This window comes from Centroberyx gerrardi, chromosome 9 (assembly GCF_048128805.1).
Source record: "Centroberyx gerrardi isolate f3 chromosome 9, fCenGer3.hap1.cur.20231027, whole genome shotgun sequence".
Classification (NCBI taxonomy): Eukaryota; Metazoa; Chordata; class Actinopteri; order Beryciformes; family Berycidae; genus Centroberyx; species Centroberyx gerrardi.
Genome location: NC_136005.1, coordinates 22,769,943 through 22,788,259, shown reverse-complemented (window position 1 = coordinate 22,788,259; position 18,317 = coordinate 22,769,943). Strand labels below are relative to the sequence as shown.

Here is an 18,317-nt window from a genome sequence, read left to right as displayed (position 1 = left end):
TTTACCAGAACCACAAACCTTGACCGCTAACAATTTGACCTGACAAAACAGGTGAAAATGCCGTGTCCAGTTCATGGTATTGTCCCATAATCCTTTCCTAAACTGTGTTGCCATAAGTTAACTTGCTAAGAAGTTTCCTATATAAGCTCCAGGATGAACAGTAGAACTTGACATGAAGTCTGTTGTTCCTGATTCAGAATTGGTTGCTTCCTGAGGATTTGAGTCTGGTCCAGCTCCAAATGAATCCAGCTTGTCAGTCCTTCAACACACACAGTTTTCTGTAAACTGCATAGAATGCTATAGCAGTCAATAATCATACATTTTTTGAATCAACTAATTTTCTGCTTCCAAATCAGTTCGATCCGCTTATGCAGTTGTGTTTCCACATTTGTTGTCTAGCTAATGAAGCCCCTCTTGTTTATGAGATGAGGTTATATTTGTTTGAGATATTGCATCCTGAAATCATTTAGTATCATTTTATATAAACTATACAGAGTGGTGGCTTGGCAGGAGTTCCTCACAGCTTCCTATCAGAATAATAGGCGTATTTATCAGACTTCAGATAAAATCCTGTTATTGTTTCCTCTTGTGCTTAGTCTTTCCCATGGCCCGGGCTCACACCCCGTCAGCACTGACAAGTACTAATGAACTGGCACCGCTGCTTGACGTGGGATGCATAGGGATGGAAGACTACGCAGTTCCTGAATACCACCGAAGCAGAAAGGATGACTGAAAATATCTCATGTAGCATTCGGAAGGTTAAGAATATTATTAGCTGTAGATATTTCTAAATGGGACACGTATGGTATATGCTGTATATTATGAACCGATGTGATTTTCAGTAACAAAATGTTTACTGGCATATTTTATGTATGTTGATGTGAATGTTTTAATTCAACTACATGGATATGCTATCTATGACTGCTTACACTGCCAAAAATATCCTTCTAAATAAGTCATTTAATGTACCATGGAGTCTTAAAATCTTACTTTTTTCCAAGCAAGGGAAAAAATGCCAATGAGGTGAGATAATTGAACACTTGTTTCCTATGCAGATCAATTTCTTTCAAGATTTTTCTTGAATTATGTGTCATTCTCCAGTGGAGTGATCTGCTTTATTCTGCCTTGTTTCAAGATATTGACACTTGCTTTTAGAAAGTCCCTGAGACAAATGAAACTGCATTTGAAACCATAGACCAAATGGCTTTTAAGAGGGATATTTTTTCCTTGTATGAGCCTGTTCACCATCAGTACTTTTTCCACAGCTGCTTTTGATCTCCCACGATTTTGATCTGGATTGTCCCACTGAGTTGAACCTTTCTAAATGCAGGCCAGCGGCCGGCAGCCATCGTGTCCCCCATCCCCGGGACCACCAGGGACGTGGTGGAGACGTCTCTGGACATCGGCGGCTTCCCTGTGGTGCTGAGCGACACGGCCGGCCTCAGGGACAGTCCTGACCTGGTGGAGAGAGAGGGGGTGCGCAGGGCAAGAGAGAGGTGAGAAGAACAGAGAGATTTCTGTCAAATGGAAACATCAGTCTGCCTCCAAGTTAATGCTATTTGTTCCTTGACCAGTAGTCCTTTACATCTTGATTTCTCCTTATGTATGATAGGATTCCCACAGGCCTTGAAAATCCTTGAAGTTTTGTGGATTTGTGAAAAAGGAAGTTTCTGAAAATGAATAGATGGCCTTGAAAGTACTCTCCGCCCGAGGATTGACACGTCCCATTTGGCGATATCTAATTTTGACCAATGTCGTGTCTTATCCCAAAATATGACAATTTTGATTCCTTGAATTTCACCTTGAAAGTCATTGAAAAGTCCTTGGATTTGATGTCCAATTGTGTGTGGGAACCCTGGTATGATCAATATAGGCTTTATTGGCATTTCTAAGCAATTAATCATCAGAGGTGCTTTGAAAATTTGTTTTTTCAATTGAAACAGAAATACCTCCTTGAAACAATGGCTATATGTATTCATCTGTATCCATCGGTTCTCAAAAACTGATGCATGTGCAGTTCCTTTCTCTTTCTGTACATACACAGCACATTACAGACCTAAACTGTTGGATTATCTTTATGGCAACACATAACAAATTGGCCAAGACACTTGGGCGATGTCCATGAACACAAAGAAAGGAAGAAATAATTCAGTTCCTTTTCCCCATACAGCATGTTATAAACGTCTATGGAACATCCAGAGTTTACATTATTGCTGAGCCACAGTTATAAATACGAGGGATAAACACCCTCAGGAGGTTGCGTAATGAAGAGGCACCTTTCCTAGTTGTAGAATATTTACCATTAAGAGGTGCAGTGCGAGCTTTATGTGTGCTGTAGAGAACGGGCATATTGTAGCATTCACTGACAGCTGCTTCCACTGTTTACACCAAGGAAGAATGGCAACGGTGCTGACGCCCGTCCTCCCTCCTCCATCATACAAACAGGCAAGAGAGGGGCAGAAGAACGCACATATTGCCATACACAAACACTTCTGAGTAGACCTTCATACACAAAGATGTCCAGTGACACATCTTACCACCTCTGAGTTTGTCAGTAGTGAGCGAAGGGAAGACGTGAGGGCATATGGGAACTTTTTATTTGTTGATCCATACCTGGGAGGCAAGTAAAAGTAAAGTTTCCAGCGTGTGTATTGTTTGCCATGTGGTGCATTATGATGGGAAAAGGATGGAAATATAACAGCTCTAAAAATGAAATCTTTGCAGCGCTTAAATGAGGTAAATTTTAGATTTTGACCAATATGTGTTTTTGAAGGTCGATATTGATATTTTAAGACTGAAGTGTCTGACAGACGATATTCTGTGTTGACATTCACTATCTTTAAATTTAATTGACAAAAATGTTTGTGTTTCCCCCCGTCAGGGTGAAAAATTCTTTGAAAGAGCATTTAGACCACGGGACACTAAAACTCTCCATTGAAACCAATACTAATGAAATTTGTTTAGGATTTAGATAAGATAAGATAAGATTGCACTTTGTTGATCCCCTGGGGGAAATTCAGGTGCCAGAGCAGCAATTGGCGGAACAATGCAAAGGAAGTCAAGTACAGGACAGGTAATAAAAAAGGGGTAATAAAATAATATCGTCTAAACCCATATATCGGTCTAACCCTTTGTAAATGTATTCACCTGATTGATTAGGCATCAACTACACACCGTCCATCTATTTGGGTGAAAATTAGAGTGAACAATTATGAGTGGTTCCACAGCAAAAAACTCAATATTTTTATATTAATCCACCTCAACACCCATATGCCTCCCTGTGCACAAACACACACACAAACTCACAAATCTGTCCTCCCAGTGACATCATCAGCCGGCCGGGGGAGAGCTGGTGTGTCTCTATAGGAAGGGCAGGCAGTTCTTGTTCTGTAGGGGACTTTCTGTCTAGGGAGCAGGTCAGAGGCTCGTGACCCGGCTCAGGGCAGGAAGGACGTGGTAAGTATAAGCATCCGCTGCTGCCGCTGCTGCTGCTGCTGCTGCTGCTGCTGCTGCCTCAGGGTGGGGTGGGGGGGGGAGAGGTGGGCGGTGGCGAGGGCAGCCCTGTATTTAAAGTATTTAAAGAGGAATACCAATTAAATCAATCAATAAAAAGAAAATGTATTCATACAGTTTGTGAATCCAAACAGTCCTTTTCCAAAGCCAGAGAGCAGAGAGCCCAGCCTCTGATCTGTGGTGTCTTACCAATGTACAGCCTGGAGCTGCTTCAGTTATACAATATTTTTCAGAACATTTACTTCCACATGAGCTTAATATTGTAAGAGTGCAATTGGTTCTGAAGCAGAAAAGTCAACAGAAAAGCATGCTGGTTTCCTTCACAGCCACCTTTGACATCTTTTCCAGTTCATTCTTTATCCAGGTGAACTTTACTTTAATATGATATAATGGATTTGTGGGGACAGGACAAACTCTTGTCTCTTCTTTCTGGCTCTGGAAGACAGTAGTGAATGTTCATTAATAAGACCAAACTGTCTTAGGGCAAAGATTTAACATTTGAATACAGATATTGTGTAGGGTTCCCCTTAAAGAGAAGCAAACTGGACGTGCACAGAGAGACACTCAGTCACTGCTCAGGCACAATGGAATGTCACTTTTAACAAGTGATATTATGTAAAACACTTGTAGGTCGATGATGCAAGCACTCAGACATTCAGCTTTCTCTAGTCTCTAGTTAATTAAGTTAAGTAAGTCAGTAAGTGGTAATCAGCCCCAATCACCTTCTCACTTATTCTAATCTTTAATGCAAATTGTTTTGTTTTTTTTGTCATTTGGGGCCACCAACTTTTGTTGTTGCCTAGTGAAACTTTAGATCATTATTTATACACTGAAATGCCTAATAGAGAGAGAACCTGAGCTAAATATAACGGTGTATATATAAGGGTTAAGCAGTTCAGTTTATTTTTTATGCCTGACTTTTATCTTCATGAAGTCTCAGATTGGAGCCAGTTGAGCTACAGTATGGCTGTTTTAAGCTAAAAATATACATTATTCTTGCTATTGTAATCTTATTTCTGATTCGAGGTGAAAAGGTGAATCTTTCAGGATGCAACCTGTGCTTTGTTTTGTCCAGGGTGGAGCAGGCTGACCTGACTCTGGTGGTGGTGGACTGTGCTCAGCTTCCCCCTGACACCCAGCAGGCTCCAGCCTTCCTGCAGGGGCACCTCAGCAGCGTCCTGCCCACCCAGCAGCACCCACAGAGAGGTACTGTATTTAGGTCTCCTCTGCTGTGGAGGAAGCCTTCTCATCTTGATTTTACGTTTGCCTAGTTGTGCCAACTTTTTAACTACATTTATTCACTTTTCATTTTTTTCCCAGTGAGGCGTCTAATGATAATTTGGAGGCATTATTTCTTAAAGAGGCATTAAGTAATTTATGACTTGTATTGTCTCTGGCACAGTTTACGGCATGTATTTGCCAAAAATAATAAAGTCACATTTTCATTTCAATTTTGTTTTGACACCAGTCACTTGCTCGTAACACAGTCCTCCATCGTTCAAGTTCAAAATGCAAGGGATGGTGGTGGTGTGTGTATGTGTGTGTGTGTGTGTGTGTGTGTGTGTGTGTGTGTGTGTGGGGGGGGTTCCCCAATTATAGAGTATGGGCCGGAAAATTAGTTTTGAAAGCCAGAAATCCCAGCGTCTGATGAAGTAATCGTTGAGTCACTGGTATTGATTAGCAACCTTATCAACCTCCCCCAGATACATTGTGGTATTTTGTGCTATGGTGACAGTAAAAATCTTACATCATGCCTAATCAAGTCTAATCTATTATTTTGTCATTATGATTTCCGTTTGTTTATTATCCTTCAGAAAGGTGTCTGGTGGTGCTGAATAAGACAGACCTGGTCCCTGAGGAGCGGAGGCAGAGGCTGGAGAAGGAGCTCAGACGCTCCTCCGCTCTCCCTCCGGTCTGTCTCCTCTCTTGTCAGACTAACGCAGGACTGCAGGACTTCCTCACGGCGCTGCACAGCAGCGTCAAGGCTCTGTGAGTTACATTACGATTCATCATTGTGGACTTCCGATGGGTCCCTACTCCCGACATGGAAAGTGTGCCAGCATGTTTTAATGGACGCCAGAGCTAAGACTACATTTCTCATTGGGATCTTGTCTGAGAAAGATTCATTTGTTAGTTTTTCCTACAGAACGCCCTGATGCAGTTATATTAGCCACATCAATGGCAACATGAATCACGTTTCACCTAACTGTTATTGGTCTTGATTGGTACTTCCCAAAAGAATAAAAAGGTAAAATCCCCTTTGTCCCATTGTCAGAAAATGCTCTTGGCAAATCCATTGCTTGTCCTCATGAAACAAAGAAGTGTGCAAAAACAATACAATCCTGACATCACGATACATACAGTACGTCAATGCACTATTTTAATTTACGCACATGTAACGCTGTCATATCCGCATCATTTCATTTTTCTGTGGATGGCCCGTCTGCTTCACAGACGTGTCTATGCTGCCTGCATGTGTTTTATTGCTCTGGTATAAATTTGTAACGACCTCCCTAGGTGTGGCGACCCTCTGTCTGGTGCCCCCAGCCTGACCCAGGCCCGCCACAGGGCCCACCTACAGCAGTGCGTTGCGGCCCTGGCTCAGTACCAGCGGTACCGGGACAGCGACCTGGCTCTGGCGGCCGAGGGCGTCCGGTTGGCCCTCACCAGCCTAGGCAGGATCACTGGACGGGTCGGAGCAGAGGAGATCCTGGATATCATCTTCAAAGACTTCTGTATTGGGAAATAGTCAGATGAATAGCCGTGAAAACATGAAAATACGCATTTAATAATAGCCAGGTCAGAGAGGAAGGCTGTGGAAAATTCATCGTTCTTGTTTGGTCCCAGAGTATCCATAAAATACATGAAAAAAGGTTATACCCTGGGCGTTGGGCCAGGCGCTGGGGCATGGCAAGAGTGAAAAGAAAACAACAGTCTTGTGTTTGGCTCAAGAATGACCCGGCTCCCAAGGCTCAGAAATGTTTGATGATGCATTTGAACAGACTCAAAATACCGCTGCGTGATGACAGGTGCCTCAGAGGCCCCATATACACTGGACAAGTGCTTGGCAAGTCTTGAGTCGTAGCTCAAATATAGTTTGTGGCCAAAGAAACCCTTTGATAGGTGAATATTGGGCTCTTGGGTCGCAACATGAAAGTCAAGGGAAATTTTGGGTTGTAAAGTAAAACCAGCTGTTGATCACAGTACGAGGTTATCGTCTCACGGTTATATTTGACTTGCAGGACGATTAAGAATTTGTTTTTTAAGAGCCAGTATCATTTCTACTCTAGAACATTGTGTGTATCTTATGTACAGATCTTCTCCATATAGTTATTTATTTTTGCCATACAGCTTGGCACTATGTTTTGAAATGACTTAATGCATCATGGCATCATTTTGATGATTTTTGATCTTTGAAAATATTTGGCTTTTGGCCATAAATGTGGATCAAGTGGAGCCTGTGCACAATTGATCATTTTTGTTTTTTGTATGTTTTCTGTATATTTTTCTGTATAATACACCTTTTACAGTAGCGTACTGTATATGTGACAGGATAAAAATCCCATGCCGAATAAAACAAAACATGAATTTCACATGTAAAAATGTACGTGATCACTTCTGTCCACATGACCGTGTGCTTTTAACATGGACTGCATGTGATAATGTGTTTTTAGAATAAATCAAATGTGATGACATGGAACCCATGCACATTGTCCCTGCACAAGCAAGCCTGAGCAGAAGAAATAATAAAATGATGGAGCTGAACATTATCTATCTTCAAAGGGAAATGAAGTAGATTTCTACAAATTATTACAGTTATGAAGATACAGTATCTCGTTACCGTAATCATTGTGAACCTTTATGATTTGAGTTTACATTTTTTCATGTGTACTTATATGATCGCATGTGTAATTTTCATGGTGTCACATAACATGTATGTACGTCTTGTGATGATAATACCCTCACATGTGATAACATAATATCAGTGGGGAAAGGAAAATATGACTTGCTTTACACAGATTAAATTAGTGAACTCCAATTTGGTTGCCACAGTTAGGGTTAGTCAACAGTTAATCCAGCTGTCATCAAGCCTCCATCACATTAAGTAAAAATTAAGTGTTCACGCTTTTATTCTGTCCATTGTTAACTGTACTGTAAGTCCGGCTCCCACTGTAAGGTAATGGACAACAAGCGAGTCACTGTGACCCAGCTCCTGTCTGCACAGCGTCTGCTGTGTGGGAAAGAGACATTTTTGGAGGCGATGCTGTCTGCGCCCTTTGTTCCCCTGTCAATCTGGCCTTGATAAAATATTTATGTTTCCTTGTTGAACTCCTCACCCTTCTTCCCCAGTTGGCTGCTCCTCTCCCAGTCTCTGACGACATTGGTCCTGCTGTACACCAGCGCAACTGCCAGTCTCTCTTTCTGTCTTTCCCTCTGTCTCTCTCTCTCTCTCAGAGACTAAGAGCTAACTGACCTTTCCTCCTTCCGCGCTGCTCTGTCAGTCTTTTCTCCCTCTTTCATCTCCTCTCTGATTAATTACAAGACAGGAGGGGCTCAGGCTAAAAGTAGAAGCTGTTTGCTGCTGTACAAATCAATGACAGTAAAATTTACAGCCTGATTCATCTTTGAAGTAGCGTTTGATTCGGCATCCTCTTTTGGATCACAGTGTTTACGACGACAGGGGAAATGTGTTGTAGTCCAGGTCTAAATCAATACAGTAGTGGATAGTTGATGAGAATAAAGATGAATGGAGCGAACGAGCTCTTGAGTCCTTCAGTCACTGATCAGATTGTTGAAGTTTTGTTTTTTTTCACACAGTTCATGGCTTGTGGCCAGGTCACTACTTTCCTCAGAAATGTGATTCAGTCAGTAATCACAACCTTAACAATGGTTTGATGATGACACATGACTCTATTGTACATTTCAATGATTTTTTTCTGATGAAAGACACCTAAAAATCAAATATGGGAATATGCTCATGAGTCTCCCCATTTTCCATTTATTGTAATTTTGTGATGTGACTCAAGTAGCTTTGGTGCAGTGTGTCACGGTTTGGTCCATGCCTGGCTGATGAGTGGTACTTTTATCCTGTGTGGTAGCTCAGTCAGTCTTCCTGTGGTTTTCATTTATAGCTGTCCTGAGATGCAGGGTCGTGTATGCGTGTGTGTGTGTGTGTGTGTGTGTGCGGGTCCATACATGGGCTCAAAAACACTTTGTGTTAAACAAAGGATTTCCTGAGAACAGGAGGCAGACTCACTCACCTGCAGCACTGACATTCACCAATGCAGTGCAGAGTCAACTCTGACTAATGGAGAAGCCTTTGTTTAAAGTCTGGGAATTTATCTTCATTTATTTCCTTATGAAATACAGAAGAGGGCTTCAAATGCATTTTCTGTGACAATGACAATGTAGTCTTTCACTCTGAGACACATGCTCATCACTGTTGTAACTCTTGTGAAGACCAAGAGTCAGCCCACAACCAGGCTGAGCTCCAAGCTATAGTAAGAGAAATAAAAAATAAATGATTAAAGAAAAGCTTTTTTAGGAAATTTAGGTATACAAGTTTTACCATTCATTGCTGTATAGACTTCATGACAACTTAGATTCTGCCCTTCAAACACAGGAGATGGATAATGCAGTTTAAAATTTTTTATTATGATTCAGTAAGGCATAATAATAATAATAAATAGGCATTTTTTTAAAGTATGCAAAAAATAAAGAGCTTTCAAATTCTTGTCACAATATCAGAAAATAAATATTCACACTAAGAGATCAATGCATGCACACAGTTCATGGCTTGTGGCCAGGTCACTACTTTCCTCAGAAATGTGATTCAGTCAGTAATCACAACCTTAACAATGGTTTGTTGATGACACATGACTCTATTGTACATTTCAATGAATATTTTCTGATGAAAGACACCTAAAAATCAAATATGGAATTTGCTCATGAGTCTCCCCATTTTCCATTTATTGTAATTTTGTGATGTGACTCAAGTAGCTTTGGTGCAGTGTGTCACGGTTTGGTCCATGCCTGGCTGATGAGTGGTACTTTTATCCTGTGTGGTAGCTCAGTCAGTCTTCCTGTGGTTTTCATTTATAGCTGTCCTGAGATGCAGGGTCGTGTATGCGTGTGTGTGTGTGTGTGTGTGTGTGTGTGTGTGTGTGTGTGTGTGCGGGTCCATACATGGGCTCAAAAACACTTTGTGTTAAACAAAGGACAAGTTTTACCATTCATTGCTGTATAGACTTCATGACAACTTAGATTCTGCCCTTCAAACACAGGAGATGGATAATGCAGTTTTAAATGTTTTATTATGATTCAGTAAGGCATAATAATAATAAATAGGCATTTTTTTTAAAGTATGCAAAAAATAAAGAGCTTTCAAGTTCTTGTCACAATATCAGAAAATAAATATTCGCACTAAGAGATCAATGCATGCATGGTGAACTAACCAAGAACATCAATTAGACTGATAATGGGGGTCAAATTAAAGTATTACACAAAATCAATGAGGTAAGAAATTAAAGAAGACAAAAAACAACCTTATATCATGATAACAGTGCACATTGTTTCAAAGTATATCTGCTCTTGTTGGAACAACTTTTCAGAAGCAGGGCATTGGCTTCAAAATGTAGGCTTGTGAATAAAAAAAATAGCTACAGAAGTAGAAAGTACATTTGACATCAATATCTGAAAATTACATGAAGTTTTCTAACATTAACTTCTCTTGCTTTACTTGATATACAAATGTATAAGGTGATGACCATGCAATCGTCCAATCAGATACTTAAAACATTTCTGACCTTAACTGACATCTGGGGATTATTCTATTCTTTCTTTGAAGAACATGCAAAGTTATCTACTTCTTCCTTAAATAACAATCAGCAAACATGTTTTATGATTATGACTATTAACTGAGCAATAATGTTATACAATGTTCCACTCTAAACCCACTGTTTGCTGCTATGCATTTCTTTGTTGCTGCTTGTAAAAGAAAAAACAATTACTTAGATAACCTTGAGAGCATTTGATATCACAGCCACTGTACGTGTAAAATGCCCCATAAAAAAAATCCCAATTATTTTGCTTGCAGTCTCAACAGTTTGCACAGCATTAAAAAGCATCAAAAGTCCTGCTTCTAGTGGAATTCCTGCCACATTTCTCACATTCCTCACAGTCTAAAATCTAAACTCTTCTTGCAGCTGAGAGGACTGAAGTGATATATTTAGGATCTCTAGTGACGGTCTATGCAGATGTGTGATGAAGTGTTTATGACTTGGTGGATATTTGTATGGATTTGTCTGCCATGGAAGTTCACCTATTGTCATGTAGGGTGTGGCAGAAGTCTGAACATTTCAGGCACTCGGAAACAAATTTTGCTATTTTAAGAGCATTCTGTTTATATCGGATAACTGTTGCTCAAAATAATCCTGTCTGATTCTTTAGTTGTATGTATTTTACATGTTAGGCAGACAAAATAGACTGAGGACAAAATAGATGTACAGATAAAGGTTTATTAATTTAAATGTATAATTCACTCAATTTTAATTAAATCATAAATCAGAATAAGCTTTTCCGATATCTGTTTTTTATACTCACACCACACACACACACACAAAAAAAAAAAACGCAGTGAGTGACACACAATAGAAAATATTTACACCAGTGTCATGAACATTTTTACATTAACCTGAGTATAAATGATACCAAGGCTTTTCACAGCAAAATCTTTATAAAATCTTAACCTATTTTTCCAGTGAAATTCAAACAATTAAAATAGTAATGAATCTTCCATTCCAGTCAGAGTTAAGCCAAGCATACGCAGACCAACAACAGAGATATATACAAACGTCCACTGAAAAATGTTTAACGGCACAATGTAGATCACTTCACCACCACTAAGGCCTTGAATTATTGTCCCTCCTGTCCATTTCATCTCACCTGGGAGAGAAAACAATGATAATCATCACAATTAAGCATCAGAAACAGCAAGGAGATGATCAATATCTGAGAATCATAATATTCAATGGAATTAACGTTGACACAGTTTACAGAATGAAGGATTTGAAGAGAATAAGAAGGATTGGAAGATAAAATACAATATTCAATATGAGGTTTAAGCATTAGGGAAAGTGAGCTAAACTTTGTCCATTTTGCTGTTGTTGGTTTAATATGAAGGCCAGTGAAGAACTATAATAAAAGCTGATAGTCTGGTTTTTTTTGTTTTTAAATTTTAAATCTCTTGCACCGTACAGTTAACAAAAAATACAATATAATGTTAACTCACTGTGATTGCAGTACATAAAACCGACAGTATACTTTGTACATACATACTGTATATATATATATATATATATATATATATATATATATATATATATTATACTAATATTATACAATATTATACATATATATATATATATATGTATATATATATATATATATATATATATATGTATATATAGCAATCTTAACAGGTATCTATTCTAATATAAAACGTCAGCGTACCGTTGGAGTTTTGCTGATGCCTGGTGCTCCAATAACAGGCCAGTTGGCCACAGTCTGTTTGCTCTGATACGGGGCCGCCTGTAGGCTGGCAGGTTTAGGGACACCAGGCTGGAAACACATTATGTGATTATATAAAAGTATTATTATTTCACATCATTTAACATCAGACACTCACACGCTTGCTCAGACTGTGCGTGTACACCTACACAAACAAAGCACTGTACTCTCATTCCTAGAAACGATAGAAAGGATTTTAAACGGGGAATTTTGTGAACTTATGAACTTAAAAAAAATGCCTGGTTCTGTTTCCTCCTGTTATCTGGTCTGTCCATCCCTTCCTGCTGCTGCCCTCAGATTCCTCTTTTCTGCTGACTCATGCACCTTCTTCTTTCTGCACTGTCGTCTCTATGATCACTGGGATAAATCTCACTATAGGGCAGATGGGTGGAGCGTGCTCTTGTCCGTATGTTACATAAAGCTGGCCGCAAGACATTCAGTCTTATGAGGGCAGCAATAAGATGAAGGTTAAACAGGTGGGGCTTTCGTCAGATGGTTGCCGGTTTGAATCCCCAGACTGGCTTGGAAAATCTGGGTGGAGGAAATAGATGAGTCTCTCCTCCCGCTGTCAAAGTGCCTTTGAGCAAGGCGCTAAACCACCAGCTGCCCTACTGGAGAGAGTGTACAACCACTGCCATGCATAAGAATCTTTTTAATCAATTAGTCTGGTGAAATAAGGATTAAAAAGCTGAGAGGCAACATCCTCACTTTAGCCAGACTACCATTAGTAGGATTAAAGAACCACTTGTCCACAACTGCCTTTGATGAAAAATTATGAATGTTTACCACTATGGGGATATTTCATCATTCTCACCAGCCTTGGTTGATGTTTTACTGGTGCACTCCCAGCAAAAACAACTATCTGCCCCCAATGGACCAAGGTTCCCCTAACCTCCCTTGTATGAATGTGCAGAGCAAACAACTTGTCATCCATGCTTTACCTTACAGCTGGCCTGAGCAGTGAGCCTCCCCTTCAGGGTCTCAACCTCTCTCTCCCTCAGATTCAGGCGGTCCGTCTGCAGCTTCTTCTCCTCTCTCAGCCGGTTCTGCTCAATCAGCAAAGTCTCCATCTGAACAAAATACGCAGATATCTCATTTAAACGGAAAACTGTGTTAAAAAAAAAAAAAAAAAACTGTCAAAATGTCTTTCTTGCATCCTAAGTTCTCTTCTGCAATGATGTTCTAATTTGATTTAAGCCTTCATCATTCAGACACACCCATACACAGTAGTTATCTACCTGTTTGTCATGGTTCTGTTGGGCCAGCCGCTGCAGCCTGCTGGCCTCGGCGGCCGCCTTGCTGCAGTCCGTTTGACACTGCCGCAGGTTGGAGGTCAGGTGCGTGTTCTGCACCTCCAGCCGACTGGACTGGGCTTGGATGTCGGCCACCTGGATGGAAGATGGCAGGGATGTTCGGATAAATGCTCCTTTCAACCGACGCTTATATAAAATGGCAGATTTTGTTTTAAATGTCATTTTTGCTTTTGTAGACAGTGTGCAGTGGAATGTGACAGGCAGGATGGGAGAGAGGGGGAGAGAGAGAGAAGGAGAGAGAGAGAGAGAGAGAGAGCGAGCACATGTACAAGAGACTCAACCTACAACGACTAAGAGCGCGGCATCGTCTGCTGAGCCCCAGGATGAACCAAATGTGTTTCCAGATGGTGCCTTCAGACAATAGTAGCTGTTTTTTGTTTACTATGTGTCTATTTCTGTCTATCTGACTGTAGAATGTCAGAACAATGTTAAGTGTTTGTTAATGTTCATTTTCCTCAACGTCACACTGGAGTATGTGCTGTAGTGTTGATGTAAAGATGACGATGGCTCCCTGAGGGACAGAGGCAACAGGTTAATGTTTTGTTCTGCATCAATTGTCTAAGACCTGTGACATTGATTGATTGCTAATGATGTTTCACTACATATAATGCTGAATCAATGGGATATAGGCAGATAATGAATGATTTTCAAGTTAAGTAAGTTATAACTTTTTTGGTGTTGTAATTTTGCCTGCTTGGAAATTACTGATAAAGAAGGTCAGAAAGAAGCTTGAACACACATGGATAATACACACTTTCAGCAGCAGCAAATGTTGGAAGTCGACCCCTAATGGAGCCTACTATGTCAAGCTGCGTGTTAAAATGAACTATTGCTTTAAAGAGAGAAAACACACTTGCTGAGGATATGTGTTGTAGTCACCTGGCCTGCACTGTGCTGCATCAGCAGCACCACACACACACGTCACCCCCGCTCTGACCCTGCCTTCGCCTCAGAGGTCATCTGTCTCTTTAGCTAGATTTATCATCAACGGTGCGGAGCGTGGACTTCCTCCCTTGAGAAACTGGTTTCCCAGCACCGTCTGCTCCCTGGAATATTCCATCAACTTTAAAGGAGGGTCAGCCAGATAGGAACGAGAATAGACTGAACTCTAATCAGCCTTGTATATGGTCTAGTCTAGTTCCTATCTACGCGAAACCTTTAAGTCGAGGTATTTCATTCATTTATTCACTCTACCCCTTTTATCCTTTTCAGTGCAGTGCTGGAGCCAATCCCAGCATGCATTGGGTGGAAGGTGGGGAGAAAAATCACCAAATCACCAAACACACCACACGCACCCACCTTGTTGCCCACGTTGTCTAAGTACTTCTGGAACTTGTCCTCCACGTCCCTGGACAGGTTCGTGCAGCTGCTTCTGATCTTCTCCATTTGCTCCTGCTGCTTCTCGCAGGTGAGGTGAAAGGTCAGCTGGTGGGGAAACAGGTTGTTGATCCTCGTCAGGAAATCGCTGGTCACCGTCTGGATGCCCTCCAGAGAGTGGGAAAAGTCCTCTTTGCACTTCCTGGACAAAAAGCAATGACACAAAACGTTATGCATTTGTTTCTAAATTGTTCGCATACATACAGATAGACAGGTGAACCCACACACACACACACACAGTACCTGGTGTAGGCGGTGAGCTGGTCCTTCAGGTTGACGTTGTCCCTGCGCAGGCCGATGGCGTCCTGGTGGTATGTGTCCCGGTCCTTGAGGGCGTTGTCCCGCTCGTGGCTCAGATACTGGACCATCTGGGTGAAGTTCGCCTCGATGAGGTTTATCAGAGCTCTCTGCTGGGCGTTGAGGCTCTGCAGCGTCTTCACCTCACCTGGAGAGATCAGGGGAAAACAGGGAATAAATGCACTATTATTAATTATTAATTATTAATCAGCCCATTTTTACTTTGCTGTGTCCTATCCACTTAAACTTTAATCTCTACACACATATTCATTAGTGCTAGGGGCAAAATTAATGATGCAATGAAACATGTTGAGTAATTTCACTGTATTGCAACAGCATCACAGCTTTAGGCCTTCAGTCGCTGGTAAAATGATACATTCCCCCAAAAAGGTACGTACTGCCAGTGGTGACAACAACAGGGGGCAGGATGGGGGTGGTGGGACAGTTTAACACGGGTGGGGAGCGGGTCAGAGCCTGCCTTTTAGTTGTTTCACACTGCATCTGTGAAAGCACAAAAACATCAGCATTTACAGGGTTCATTAAATATCTATTCAGGTTGGTGCAGTAAACTGCATTTCATTCATTCGCGGTTGAAAGTCATAGATTAACGATTTGAGGGTCATATTTTACTACCATGGTGACCCTTTGAAAAACTACAACAATACTTACAGGAAATAATCATCTTGTTTAATTTGCAAAATAAACACATGGTCAAAAAAAATATTACCTTTAACTTTGATTTGTTCTTATTGTTACAAAGAGAATTTTTGAAAGACTAATTAAAAGTTATTTAGAGAATTATTAAGAGAATAATTATAGAGGCGATAAAAAATAAAATTCAACATTAAATATCTGGTACTCAGACCATTCAATAAATGTCCATACTGAATCAATATTCATATTAGTTATGACAGCCTGGTGAAGTCGACTCACTAGTTTCTGCTGGAGCAGGATGACTGTGCTGTTGGCTTCAGCCTTGAACTTTTCCATCTCTTTCTCCAGAGCAGCTTTCTCGGCTGTGCGCGCTCCCAGCTGAGCTCCCAGCTCCCCTTTCTCCTTCCTCAGCTTGATGTTGTCCCCGCTCTGCTTGTTGAAGCTCAGCTCCAGCTCCTACACAATATATAATTCATATTCATCATCATCACTGTATATACAGTATATTGTTGGTAACAGGTTTACAAAATGCTGTCAAATGACAAAGAACGAAAGAAAGCTAGAGTGATGATTGATGCTGCTTTCACAAACTCTGATTTAGACGGAGGGTTAGATCAAAGGCCGCAGCAGGAATAATTCTGTGTCATTCTTGATGACTTAAGTCTCTTCATAACTGACAAAGTGTGGATTTCACACTGCCACACAAGATCTGGATTTACTCTTTAAGGCACAGATCTGATCTTTTCAGGCTTTCTGAAACATACTTTTTCACTGTTTGAAGTACAGCTATGAAAACGTCCGATCTTTACAACAAAGGGTTACAAATAAGATTTCTTTTGTTTCTGTGTAAGTACAGATCAAAAGACTGACCTTGACCCGCTTCTCTTCGGCAGCCTTCTCCGGTTGTCCGTAGATGAGGAACAGCACCAGGCTGACGATGATCAGAGACTGGATCAGAGAGGAGAAGAAGAAGACAATCCTCATGTAGTAGCCGCAGCTCTTCCCTTTGGGCTTGTGGAGGGGCTCCCTCGCCTCCAGGCCGAACTTGGCCCGGGAGTAGCTGGTGCTGTACATGGCTGTTGGAATGCTTCAGTTGTTTAAGATCCGTGAGGTTTCCCCTTCGATGCTTTTCCTCTCCGCTGAACAGGTGCTGAAGCCTCAAGACGGTGACTGTCGAGCTGAAATGGAAAAAATAACCTGAGGTACGTTTAGTTTCCTCTCCTCTACAGCTCTCCCACTGTCAGAGTGCAGAAACCTAGAGGCAGAAATGGCAATCTATGGATGGATGTAAACAATGACCCTTAGGTGTGCAAAGGGGCCATGTTTATAAATGCTGCTGGAGGCACACTTCCAGCCCATCCTGGCCCTCCCCTCCCCTCCCTCTCTCTCCTCCCCTTCTCTCCCCTCCTCTCCCCTCCCTCCTTCCCTCCCTCATCGACCCCTGTCACAATTACAGGCTCCTGCTGCTCAAGTTATCACAAGTGTGTCTAGTATCACTTGTGCACAGAGGTGGGGACTCGAGTCACATGACTGGAACTCAAGTCAGACTCGAGCCACAGTTTTAATTGCCTGAGACTTGACTTGATGCATGAAGAGAACACTTGAGACTTGATGACTTGAAAAGGTTTCTAATGTCTTGACAAAAGATCTTGTGTTTATGTAAATGACTTCGATTGAAAGTGATGAGATTTGTTCCACCAGACAACTCGTTTTTATTCTATTGAAACCATATTGCAGTGAAAAGTCCTTGATATTTAGTTTTCTTTAAGATATTAAATTGATACTGGACTCTTGATCTGTTCTGACTTGACTTAGTGTTCTACATTTAGACTTGAGACTTGACTTGAGTCTTAACATTAATGACATGGACTTGACTTGGGACTTGACTTGAGACTTGTGCCTCATGACTTGAGACTGACTTGGGACTCGAGTAAAGTTGACTTGATGCATAGATCTGCTGTCACTCCAGCTGCGACAATCAGAAGATTTATAGCAAAAAAAAACACATAATTTTAGGTAATGATGTGCATTAATGGTTGTTATAACTGCATTTAACTAAACTTGTCACTAGACATGACTGGAAAAAAAGTCTAATCGTCTCGCAATGAGGAAAACTGTAACATGTTATATTTGTGTTTTATGTGCTGTACAGTAGGCCTACATAGCAAATGATCATGTCACTGCTCATGGGGTGCCATCAGTTACAGTAACATGACCAGATGGAAAACAGATTGACACACATATTTTACTGCCTGCCCTGCATGCGATATATAAAAGAAACCAGGAAAGATCACTCCTCCGTGCCAGACACAAATATAGCTACTGCAGAATGTCACAGAATTCCTGATCACATTCCACTGGACGCGGATGAACAATGTAAACGTGTATGGAAAAAAACCCTAACACAAAACCCACCATATCCTGTCCCAAGCGAGCGCGGAAAGCAGGCATGGCAGTGGAGGAGTGAAAAAATATAAACAATAGGGACCTGTCATTCATTAGGGATGAGGGAATAACAAATACTCCCTGCAGTACAGGCGACAGCGGACACATTTGATCCCCCCCAGGCTGTTATCTGCGGAGATGACGTGAGGA

General features: G+C 41.1%; 2 protein-coding genes across 2 annotated transcripts in view; one reads left to right on the top strand and one right to left on the bottom strand.

Moving 5' to 3' along the window:
- The window catches only part of gtpbp3 (GTP binding protein 3, mitochondrial), a 17,840-nt gene extending 10,560 nt beyond the window's left edge, over positions 1-7,280 (top strand). Inside the window, exons 8-11 of the mRNA XM_071913460.2 lie at positions 1,331-1,496; positions 4,589-4,719; positions 5,328-5,502; positions 6,031-7,280. Coding sequence (XP_071769561.2) covers positions 1,331-1,496; positions 4,589-4,719; positions 5,328-5,502; positions 6,031-6,262 — 704 coding nt within the window. The 3' untranslated portion in view covers positions 6,263-7,280. The remainder of the gene's footprint in view (positions 1-1,330; positions 1,497-4,588; positions 4,720-5,327; positions 5,503-6,030) is intronic.
- Positions 7,281-10,670: 3,390 nt separating this feature from the next.
- plvapb (plasmalemma vesicle associated protein b) lies at positions 10,671-16,981 on the bottom strand. The gene is made up of 9 exons (XM_071913464.2): positions 16,593-16,981; positions 16,002-16,178; positions 15,467-15,569; positions 15,015-15,216; positions 14,694-14,913; positions 13,320-13,469; positions 13,023-13,151; positions 12,025-12,132; positions 10,671-11,457 (listed from the first exon to the last, which is right to left on the bottom strand). The coding sequence occupies exons 1-9, from the start codon at positions 16,794-16,796 to the stop codon at positions 11,449-11,451; spliced, it is 1,302 nt and encodes a 433-aa protein (XP_071769565.2). The 5' UTR covers positions 16,797-16,981; the 3' UTR covers positions 10,671-11,448.
- Between the last annotated feature and the right edge of the window lie 1,336 nt (positions 16,982-18,317).

Coding starts and splice junctions, on each gene's coding strand:
- plvapb (XM_071913464.2), bottom strand. CDS start 16,796: ATGTACAGCACCAGCTACTCCCGGGCCAAGTTCGGCCTGGAGGCGAGG. Junction 15,570..16,001: donor TCCTGCTCCAGCAGAAACTA/GTGAGTCGACTT, acceptor GTGCTTTCACAG/ATGCAGTGTGAAACAACTAA. Junction 15,217..15,466: donor TGTTGTTGTCACCACTGGCA/GTACGTACCTTT, acceptor TGATCTCTCCAG/GTGAGGTGAAGACGCTGCAG.